This window comes from Microtus ochrogaster, chromosome X (genome assembly GCF_000317375.1).
Source record: "Microtus ochrogaster isolate Prairie Vole_2 chromosome X, MicOch1.0, whole genome shotgun sequence".
NCBI lineage: Eukaryota > Metazoa > Chordata > Mammalia > Rodentia > Cricetidae > Microtus > Microtus ochrogaster.
Window position 1 is genome coordinate 51,658,448 of NC_022026.1, and position 12,143 is coordinate 51,670,590.

The following is a 12,143-nucleotide window of genomic DNA, read 5'->3' on the forward strand; positions in this document are numbered from 1 at the left end:
CAGAGCTTAAAGTTTAAGTTCTGCAGGTGATTTTGATGTAGTTACTCCAGAGTTCAAACCAGAAGAAATAATCCAAAGGATATGTCTTATTGTCTTAGGATACCAAATAATTACATTCTGCTATTATCACTACATATATTGTAAGTTAAATCACGGTAATGAGTGAAATCTTACAGCACGATTTGGAAAGAATGGTACACTTCAGATATTTGCATATTTATATCGGTGTATTTCTCTTTTTATGTAGAAAACTCTCTACTTCGCTATATGAGCAATGAAAAAATTGCTCAAGAAGAATACATGTTTCAGAGAAACAGCAAAAAAGACACAGGAAAGAAGTCAAAAAAGAAGGGTGATAAGAGTAACAGCCCAACTCACTATTCACTGCTACCTAGTTTGCAAATGGATGCATTGAGACAAGACATCTTGGGCACACCAGTTCCAGAAACCACACTGTACCATGTAAGTAAACTCCAAAAGTCTTTCATACAGCTTTTCTTGGAAGGCAAATTACTTTTGTTGTTAAAATCCAATTTTTTCCCATTGCACTATTTTTATAAAAGACTCTAACATTAAAAATTGACCTTAAAATTATTAGGAATTTTTGCAACTAATTAAGCCGACCAGGTTCCTTTCCCCTTGGGGCCCTGGTTGCAATGGTTGCAAACAGCATCCTCCTTGGTAGTGTACGCAGCCTGTTACCTGTATGAGTTGCCCTAAGGGACCTTGGAGACAATTTTCTGGCACTTATTCAAGTCTCTGATTTCAATGCGGTCTCCAATGTAGGCTCCAGACAGGCATGCGTGGTTCCTTTGGGAAGCCCCAGGGCACAGTGGCCAGGGTTCACATTGGCCAGGTCATCATGTCCATCCGCACTAAGCTGCAGAATAAGGAACATGTGATTGAGGCTCTTCGTAGAGCCAAGTTCAAATTCCCTGGCCGCCAGAAGATCCACATCTCAAAGAAATGGGGCCTTACTAAGTTTAATGCAGATGAATTTGAAGACATGGTTGCTGAGAAGTGACTCATTCCTGATGGCTGTGGGGTCAAATATATTCCTAATCGTGGTCTCCTGGACAAGTGGTGAGCCCTACACTCCTGAGGGCTTTCACGGTGCTCTCCTGTACCCTACCAAATCATGTTCAGTAATAAATCTCACATCCAGAAAAAAGATTATTAGGGATCGGTTCATTTTACAACTCATGTGATCAAAGCATTCCTATTTTGTAGCAACATCCTATTTAGTGAAATAACTTAATAGGCACAGTATTGATAAAGAAGAGTAGTTAAGATTTGTATGTTAATAAATACTTGGAAAGGTCCAGAAATCCAGATTAGAGATCAAATGCTTCATATTTCATGATTCCACTTAAAAAGGACCACCTGCTTTCTGCTAGCCAGTAAAACTGGCAAGACACCGCACATGATTGGGGCTGGGGCTATGGCTCAGTTGGAAATCTGTTTGCTGCACAGGTGTGAGGACCAAATCCAGATTTCTAGCACACAGGTAAAGTCAGGCATAGCGGCATTTGTAACCACACAGTCCTGTACTCCTAGTACTAGGGAAGTAGACACAAAATACTCAGAACTCACTGCTTAGACAACTCAGCTGGATCAGATGTTCCATGTTCAGTGGGTGACCTCTCAAAAGTAAGGTAAAGGGGCTAGAAAGCTAGCCCAGTGCTTAAGAGCACTGACTACTCTTCCAGAGGATGAGGGTTAAATTCCCAGCACCCACATGGAGGCTCACAGCCTTCTGTAACTTCAGTTTCAGGCATTTCAACACTCTCTTCTGGCCTCTGCAGGCCCTAGACACATACATGGTACACAGACATATGTGTACACAAAGCACCAAGAACATAAAATATATAAATGTTTGAAAATATTGTGAATGGAGGGGGTGGTAGAAGAAAACATTCAAAGTCAACTTTTGGCTTCCATGTATGTGCACACACACACAAATGCATATGCAAAAGCACATATGGGGGAAATATGCTGATATTTCCAATTTAATTTAACTTATATATGGGAGTATGCAAAAAGTGTAGAAACAAGGAAAGATACCATACTCTGGGAAAAATAAGAAAAAGTGTCATCATGGGCAGCAGTTGAGGCAAGAATGAAAAGTTTGAGTAGTGATATTTTAATGAGAATGTAAATGCTAATTATCACAAACATGTAATATGAGATGTTCCAGGGATTCCACGAGGTTCAGAATTGCTAGTTGGTTAAAAAGAAAACCTGTGAGTCATTGTATGAGGAAGAGTCAATACATTACCTACAAATGCAGGCAGAGTTAGATCAGGAGTTTTGTAATGGAGTTTTGAGACTCCCACAGTAATATAAAGAGCTCATTAAAGAATTTTGGGCTAAAACCATATGATCACATCGGCATGTAGTAGTGTTCTAATGAAGGAGCATCACGTGAAAGGTCAAAGGCAAAGCCATTAAATCCATCCAAGATGAATTATGAGAAACCAGAATAATAACCATGCAGAAGCTGAAAATCTTGTTAGTCAATAACATTCCTTTAAAGCTTCAACACGTTTCAGGCTACTTAGGATAGAGCTTGTTCTAACAATAGAGCTGTAGCTTCCACTTCCACTTGACCATTGAAAACAGACTAAATTGGGCTGGGGAGATAGCACAGTCACTAAAAGTGATTGTCATACAACAGGGGGACCAGAGTTCAGATCCCTAGTACCCATATAAAAAAGTCAGGCATGGTAAGACACACCTATAGCTCCAGCACAGGAGAGCCATGGAGACAGGAAGATCTCTTGGCTTGCTAGACAGGTAGTGTAGCCTAACTGGTAAACTTAAATTTCAGTAAGAAACCTTGCCTCAAAAAAGGTAGAGAATGCTGGACATCCAAAGCCAACCTCTGACTTCCACAGGTGTGCATACATGTGCATGCCCATGTAAATGCCCATGTTCAAGTGCACACACATGAACATGTACATACATGGAAAAGATTATGAGATCTTGAATTAGTAGTTGGAGAAATAGAACTTAGTGCTCAAAGTATCAAATCTACCATATTGTTAAAGTATGCCATCTAAGTATGCCATGCAAGATGTGAAAGAGTTAAGAACTTTATTCTTGAACTGTCCCTCAGGATTACTACGTTAAATTATCTTTCCTAATCTCATAAAACTAGGTTAGAAAAATGTTTTTATTTATGTGGATTAGAGTTTCATCAGCTTCACTGCCCACCTTCCCTTTCCCAAAGTTCATATTCCTTGTCTCTTCCTCTACAAGAAACTAAAATGTCTCAGCCAAGCTCTTTAAATAGCTGACAAATCATATTATTCTTTCCAGCAACATATGAAGGGCCTCTAAAAACAGTATTCTTTGATAACCTGTGAATGGGGCTACTTTTGTTATCATCACAACTCAGAAGAGCCATGCAATCACTGAGCTTCCTCTAGAGCCTGGTTCCAATTTTGAGTAACATCCTGAACAAAGATCTCAAGATGAGAGACAGCCAGCCTATTCAAGAGCAAAATTGGTAGTTAGAGATGAAGCTGAAGAGGGAACAAGAGGCCACTTTGATTCAGAGTAGACTAGCTGGTAGAAAGTTTGGATTGAACCTTAGAAGAGCAGTAATCAATCAAACACATTTATATATACAGTGTGTTCCATTCTGTCGTGCATGGACAGACTTGTGTATACAGAGAAAGAAAATAGAGAATGGCCCTGCGAACATTTGAATTATTGAAGAAAGGAAGGCCATAAAAGGCAAGTCCAACTGCTAAGAATATTGTGTATTATTACTTACTAGTAAAAATTGTTGCTACTTTTTTAAGGAGCATTCATTATTTACTGAGGAAAATAAAACCCTGGTTGAGGAACTTCATTTCTAGAGGCCCATTTAAAAATGAACATTTTTTTCTTTCTGTTATAGTTTCATGAAAATGCAAGGTCAATATCAATATGTAACTTAATCACCTTCATTATTAAATGTTTATCTTCATTTTCCCTGATTCTTTGAATAACATGGGTGTTTTTGATACAATAGGATTTAAGGGAAAGATTGAACACTTAGTTTCATAGGCCACTGTATCTGCTATAGTACTAATTCCATGGCATCTACAGATGTTTGCATTCCAATTTAGATAAAATGTTAATTTGATATCAGGATTATATCAGCATTTTATAGTAATACAGTACCTTGTTAAGTTGTGGTGACTAACTCCACTAATAAGGAAGTGACTGAACTGGAATGTTAGTGCCCTTTTCAATATTTTTTACTTGGAAATAGATCCTTTCTGCATGTCCTATTACAGTCCCAGGAAAGGCAACAAGATTAACTCCCTCACACCATGTCTCTTCTACTCTTGGACAGAGCTTCAGTGCCAGCCAGTCCTTGCTTTCTTCCCTTCTTGACCATCGGATTATAGAGTCCACTATGCCTACCTCATCAGCTAACATTCTTCTTCATTCCTAACATTAGTTTTACTTGTAGGTAAAATAGCTCAATTCTGTCTGAAAATGTGGAAGTTGCTAACTGACCTTAGGGCACACAAAGAAAAGACAAGCAGTAGTGTATGTGTGTTTGTATGAAATCCAAATGTAATAAGTCTTTATAAAGATAAATAACTGAATTGCCCTGAATCTCATCTTTCAGTATTATAGAAGAAATTGTTACCAGCTTTCCAAATGGCATTATTCAGTGAAATAAACCAAGAACCTACTGAAGTAACTTTTAAAAAAGAAATCAGTGTACACTTTTGCTTAGTGCAATATACACATAACGATATGACAATAAGCATATTTCATATCTCATTAAGACTACAAAAAATTAATAAGTTATTTTAAATATACATGCAGATACCAGAATGAATAAAATATGATTGTATATCCATGCACCATGCTTTCATAATATGATTTTAAAATAGTTTGTTAACAGATTTTTAGTAGGTGTTGAAAAACCCATTAACACCTTTCCTAACATCCCAACATTTCTTTAATTCATCTTAATTTTTAAGATGTGAGTAGAAACATTTAGCTGTTGTATTATTTCTAATAAGGAGGTTTGCCCATTCTGATAAATTTGTGAGGAAATATTTTGTTAAGTTAAAAGGTCATTGGAGGGGTGTTAAGACTTTTTCTTTGTTTATTTTTTAATTTAACAAGCAGTTGACCTGCAAAAGGACATTATACTAAGCACGTTATAAGTATTATTTCAACCTCAATAAGCTATGAAGAAGGTACTGGTGTCAGACTCATTTTACAGGTTAGGAAACTGAAACACAGATATTAAAAGTAGTTACATGGTAGAACTGAAATTTGAACATCAACATTTTAACAACTCTCGAAAACTAGCATAACTTTATCAGAAAGGTAACAATTGTAGTAGTTAAAACCGTTATGTAACTGTAGACCCTAGTCTAAGAATTATAGAATACAAAAGGCTGATAAGTATCACTTCTATAATTAAATATTAGCTAACATTTCCTGATAACTTATGATGACTCCATGCCAGAAACTTACACATTACTGTTGAGTCCTCAAAATGATTCTATGATGTTGGCATTCTTAATACTGTTTTTGTTTGTGGTACTAAAAGGAAAAGAGACTGTTCATTTTACATAGACATAAAAGGTGTCATATTTGGGTCCAAAAACCCCATCTTTAGATGAACAAAGCCATTTTCACTTGGAAAGTTCACCATCTAGTAGGGAAAGCAAAACTATTGTTTTCTGTAATTAAAATATAAACATTATTAAATTAGCTGAACTTATTAAGGTTGGTTTGCCTAGCAACTCTCTTATTTAACGACATTGTTTCAGGATCCCAGTAACTAAAACAAGAGGACAATTAGTATTAGAAAGAAGCAATCTGTGAGCCAACCATTGTTTACAACTAATTTTACCTAATTTTGACTTTATTCACCTAGAAAATTGCTTCAATACATTGTGACACGTTTCTCCTTAACAAAGAGCATGCAAGCATATTAAATATCTATTTTAAATATATGCTTACTCTGGTTTCTATGGATAGCTTGGTTATTTCAAAACCAAGTATTTACTGTGTCAAATCATAGTAGCACTGGCAAAATCTCACACAGCCGTCAGCACTGTGAAATATGTCTGTCAGTAGTCCACTTCTACAGAGCAGGGATTCTAAGTATGAGCTATCCCTAGAAAAATGTGTTGGTGCTTTGGGTTTGACCCAGAAGTGAAAATCCTTTCTTTGATTTTTATGGACAAGTAGTAATTTCAGTTTTACATGTGTATGTGTATACACCAAATAATAGAGTTCTAAAATAGCAGAAGTGAAATATAACATTATCACTTATATTATTACTAACCTACTAGATGCTTTTTTTGAAACTATATACACAGCTGAATGAGACATATTTATATATCATATATATTTCTCTTCTTCTGTTAGCCTTCAGAACATAATATGTTTGTTTAATGTATATGCACGTATTTTGCCTGCATGTGTTTAAGTTTCCCAAAACCGTTAGAACTGGAGTTACAGGCAGTTATGAGCCATCTAATGTGGGTGCTGGGAACAGAACTGGGTCCTCTGCCAGAGCAGTCAGTGCTCTTAATCACTGAGCCTGCCCTCGAGTCCCCTACTAGATAATTTTAAATTACAAGTTAAATAATCATAAAATAATACTTGAAGAGAGTTTGCTAAGTATTTTAATTCTGTAGGTTTCTTCTAGTAAACCTGCTGTCCAAGAAACCATGACAAAGTAGTGAAGCCCAATGTAGATGGTTCTAATTTACATGGTTGTCAGGAGAGAAGTTATGCTTATACATCATTAGAACTTTTTAAGTTACTGATTATTTTAGTTGCTGTTTTTTCCCATAATAAATTATCTGTAAGTTCCTTCCCTTCAATTTCAGTTTATTTTGGGTTAAGAACTTTGTCCTCTAATGCGTCGTAATTCATGTTTTAGCACAGTTGTCTAAGAATGATGCTGTGAATCATCCGCAGGTAGAGTGCCTACACAATAACACTGCATTGGTATAAACTATTTTCCCCGCTGTAAAGTATGGACACAAGAATACCTGGGCCCAAAGGATCTGTTGATGTGTCTTAGAGGCCTGCAGTGAAAAACAATTGAGATTCACTGCCTTAGCTGTAGTTATATGTTTACATGGGGAAACTGAAAGAAATTTTGACTGTAATTATTTATAGATGTGCAAGTTTTATTGAATGCTAGTCTGAAAAAATCGGAAAGGAAAATTCACTTGTATTTTCCTGACTCAGGTATTCTAACAGCTGCTTTTGTTTCCATACCCAGATGGTTTATAAGCTTTTCTTTTTGTTGTTGTTTGTTTCTGTTTTATGAGACACAGTTTTGAACGTGTGGCAGTCGTATGGCCATAACCTTCAGAGAACTAGATTGCAGGAGAAAAGCACCACCTATAGTTTTGTTTTTCCTTTTGAGTGAGTTACCTATTGGTACCCTTGTTTCCACATTTGAGGTCATCACAAACTGATATATTTGTAATTGAACTGTTTAGACTAGAGAATAAAAATACTTTATGAACTTAAAAGATTTACAAATTGAGCCTTAGATATAGTACAGACATCCATTTTCTTTTTCCTATAAATCACAACCCTCTCCCTTCCAAAAAAAAAAAAAAACTAGGCAAAATACATTAACTCACCTGTATGGAATGCTGAGAGGTAGGAAGGCTAGAGCCCTCCAAACATAAAGTACAGCCTGGTGGTAAATTCTCAGTATTTTTTTCTTGACTACTATGTGAACTGGCCCTGCTTCTGGCCTGGCCTGTAGTGTTCTAGTCTGCTTTTCTGTAGCTTTGATACACTGACCAAAAGTAACTTGGGAAGGAGAAGGTTTATTTTAACTTACATCAAGGGAAGCCAAAACAAGAAGTGTAGCAGAGACCAGAAAAGAATGTTCCTAACTGGCTTGCTTCCTTTGGCTTGCTCAACTGCTCTCCTTAGTTAGCCCAGGCCCACATTCCTAAGGATAATAAGGGCCGGGCCCTCCTACATCAGTTAGCCTCATGGACATGACCACAGTCTAAATTGATGGTACAGTTATTTAGTTGAAGTTTTTTCTTCATAGATGACTAGACTTGTGTAAAGTTAACAGTGGAAACAAACAAAATAAGGTCCATAAAACAGTTTTTCTCTTTTACCAATGGGCCAGAAAGGAGGTAGTTCAAGAGGACACGAACCCTTTCAACAATGCCTGTCTGTTGTAAAAGCAAGAAAAAAACAAAAGGAAAAAAAAAGTCATGCTTTCCTTGTCTACCACAAGCAGAAAAAAAATCACTCATTTACAAAGAATACATAACAATATTGCATATAAATGCACCAATAATTGAGATCCAAAATAGAAGAATGAAAATAGATCAGAAGGGAGAAGTTCATAAGCTTACAATTATGACTGGAAACTTCAAATCCCCTCTTAGTAATTTATGGAATCAGTAAACATGTTAGCGAGAATATAAATGTACAGGATGATTGTCTGCACAGAATTGGATCTGTCACTGGGCTGCATGGTTTTATGTCAACTTGACACAAGCTAAAGTCATCTGAGAGGAGGGAACTCAATTAAGAAAACACCTTCATAAGATCCAGCTGTACGTAGGCCCATTGGGCATTTTCTTATTTAGTGATTGATGGTAGAGGGTCCAGCTCATTGTGGGCAGTGCCATCCCTGGGCTGATGTAAGCCAGTAAGCAGTACTCCTCCATAGCCTCTGCATCAGCTCCTGCCTCCAGGTTCATGCCCTGTTTGAGTTCCTCTCATGGATTCCTTCAATAGTGAACAGCAATGTGGAAGTGTAAGGCAAATAAACCCCTTGCCTCCCCCAAGTTGTTTTTGGTTGTGGCGTTTCTCACAGGAATAGTAACCATAATGTTATATATTCCTTTCAAGCATACATTGGCCATTCATCGGGATGAGATCATATCTTGGGCCATAAAACAAAGTTTAATTTTAAAAGAAAAGAAAAATGCAACGTATGCACTGTTGATCATTTAAAAAAAAGGAAATCAGTAACAAAACGGAAATTAATATCCAACTTCTTGAAATTAAACAGCATACTACTGAATAATCCTTAGATAAAAGAAAGTCTCAAGAAAATTAAACTGAATGAAAATAGACAACATATACTTAGAGAATTTGTAACAATATATTATTGTGTCAGGCCAGTAGTTCTGGCTCACAACTTTAGTCCTAGCTCTTGGAAGGCAGAAACAGGGAAAGATCTATAAATTTGAGGACAGCCTAATCTACATAGTGAGTTGCCGGCCAGCCAAGGCTACAATGTGAGACCGTGTCTCAATTTTTTTTTTCTTGTATTAAAGGAAAGAAGTGTTCATGATTTCCACTCCTACCTCAAGATTAAAATAGCAAACTAGACATACTGTTGCATGCCTGTAATCTCCACACTGGGGAAGTGCGAGCGGGAGGACGGCAGGTTTTAGGCCAGCCTGGTCTGCATAGCAAGGTGCTATCTCACCAGAAAAGCAGAAAGAAGACTTAGGAAAGAGGGGTCTCCGTGAAACTGAACACGCAGAAAAATGAAGCAATATAATCAATTGCTGTGAGATTTTTCAATGTATTGATGAACATCTAGCAAGACTAAGGAAAGAAAAAAGAAAACACTCAAATTACCAAATTTAGGAGTGAAAAACTGTACATTACTTCAGGCCTAATTGGCACTAAACAATAAACGAATTCTTAGTTAAAAAGAAATTGATCAATTTCCCAAAAATCACAAGGCTGATTCAAGATGAAGTGTGTAATCCGAATGGTTCTATAACTATTAAAGAAATGTAATGAATCATGAAAAGATATGTTTAAATAGAGAAATGTTGAAATTAGAACCAAAGCCAAGTGATTTAAGTGCTTATAACCCTGGCATTTGGGAAGCTGAGGCAGGAGAACCACAAATTTAAGGTTAGCTTGGACTACATATTGAGACCGTGTCTCAAAAAACTTTTTATGGTAATTAAGTTTAGAGTTATTCGATTTCACTTTATTGTTTTGTGTTTTTTTAAGTATTTGTAAGCCTGGTGTATGATACTTTGATTTTTATCTTAGAAATTCCTAAGAAACTGATTAAATTCCTAAAATGTATTGATCTTTAAGATAGGTAAATATATTAAATTCTCTCATTCATTTTCTTTTTATAATTCAGCGTTGAACAAACAAAAAGATTCACTAATATCGTCTCACTTTGAAGGTGATGTCTCCTAATACTATATAAAACAAGTTCTCAAAGCTGGTCTTTTCTGTTCCACGTTTGAGCAAATGTGGATCTTATTCTGCTAGTTACTGATTAATGACGGCCAGGAAGCAAAACACAAAATCTAGTTTAATCATTAAGGGACCATATAAAGCAGAACACAGAACAATTAAATTAGGAATTTAATAAATTTAAATTTATTAAGTTTTAAACTTACTATGAATTCCTTGTTGCTCTTAGGGGGAGGGGGGACAAATTCCAAATTGGAGACCTTGGACTTGATTACTAAGGTCAGTCACTGCAAATTCTTTGAATACATACTTGCCTTTGAAAACCCTCACTTTCTTTTATTTGATAAACCTGTGCTTCTTATTTCTACTGTCAAGAAGCAACCTCAAATTTTATGAACAAGAAGTTATTTTGCTCCCATGATAACTACTCATATTGCATCACTACCTTAACTCATTTAACCACGCATCAGAAGTTTAATAAAACTAGCAAAATTACCTTACCTTCAGAACTCTGTGACAGTCTACTATAACTGTAAGTCTATAACTTATGGCACATTCTTTTCTTCACTAAATTCTTAAATATACAGTCCACTTGATGGTTTCAACACACTCTAACTTGACAAAAGTGGTTTGTAGTTTTGTGAGGAATTGATCTATTTCCTCTAAACTACAAATTTATTATTGTTTAATGTCAATTATAGTCTTTAATTCCCATGTCTGTAAATTTTGAATTTCTTCCTTGCTAATTTGTGTCTAAATCTTACATGCTTTCCTCTTAATGAAATATGTTCAGGCATAATTGCTGATGACTATGACAGCCTAGTTTCTTGAAGACAGTTTTTTAAAGAGCATTGTTTAAAAAAACCATATGGATACTGGAAACCATACTTGGGTCCTCTGGCAGCCCAGCAAGTGATCTAAATTGATCCTGCCCAGCTTCTTTTCGTGCTAATATCAACTCTTACTGTACAATGCAGTGTCAGAGTAGAAAAAGATGAGATATCTCTCAATGAGGTGATCGCAAGTGGTAACTTTGAAAACTTTTTAAATCAATGTCTGAATTTGATCTTGTGTATTCTTTGAGAAATATTTCTATTAAGAAAAACTCCAGATCAAGAAAACCTCACACAACTGGTATGTATAGTTTCATTTGAAATAGTTATCTTAGAAGTTTTGTATAGTGTATTAGGCAAAAATATCCCAGAGTAAGAGTTTGACATAAACATACTTCTATCCACTAAGAAATTAAGATAAAAGCTAGCTTTCCTGAAACAAAGTCCACTGACAGAAAAGAATTCCATGATAGTAAATGTCTACATTATTGTATGAAACTAAATTTAACCAGGAGTCTGTTTGATCTCAGACTCTTTTTCCAGAGAAAACCAATATGTTAATAGTCAGAAAAGTTTTTCAGTAATTGTGATTTAGCTATATCATTGTTAATAAAAACCACCATACCACAATTCAGTCGAGATACTTAGATTTTGTGCCTTCTCTTCTAGAAGTGATTCTTTTTTATTGTTACTCTCTTCATTTTATATATAACTTATTTTCTTGTCTTTTGATTCCAGATATTAAGTCACTTTGTGTTCCTTTTTTCTGGTTATTCTCATCTCTTTGTCACAAAAGACTGGCAAACCTACCCTGATTTCTCTGATATCTATATGCCAACAGTTTCCAACAAACAGAAAAGTTCAGAGCAGTAGCTGCTGTATTTCTACGTGTACTTTTAAAGACTTTCCACCTGTTTCAAGTACAAAATATATGTTAATTATACATAACAGTCAGATACCCAAAAATAACTGTGTCTAATGTGGCTGGTGTTAACTTATTTCCATATGTGGTGGAGCTTAACAGTGTCTTTTAAAGAACCATCTAGCTTTTGGTATTGAAACAGGTGCATATAAATCCTACGTCATCAGTAATTACATTCACAT

The 12,143-nt window shown here is 35.8% G+C and overlaps 1 protein-coding gene and 1 non-coding gene across 4 annotated transcripts in view; both read left to right on the plus strand.

The window, feature by feature from the left end:
* Cnksr2 (connector enhancer of kinase suppressor of Ras 2) overlaps positions 1-12,143 on the plus strand; it is a 212,663-nt gene that overhangs the window by 130,310 nt on the left and 70,210 nt on the right. For all 3 annotated transcript variants that reach the window (XM_005358807.2, XM_013350566.2, XM_005358809.3), the window contains one exon: positions 248-462. In XM_005358807.2, coding sequence (XP_005358864.1) covers positions 248-462 — 215 coding nt within the window. The remainder of the gene's footprint in view (positions 1-247; positions 463-12,143) is intronic.
* LOC113457476 lies at positions 605-738 on the plus strand. Its single transcript, XR_003378036.1, has one exon. It is a non-coding gene; the product is annotated as a small nucleolar RNA SNORA70 (small nucleolar RNA).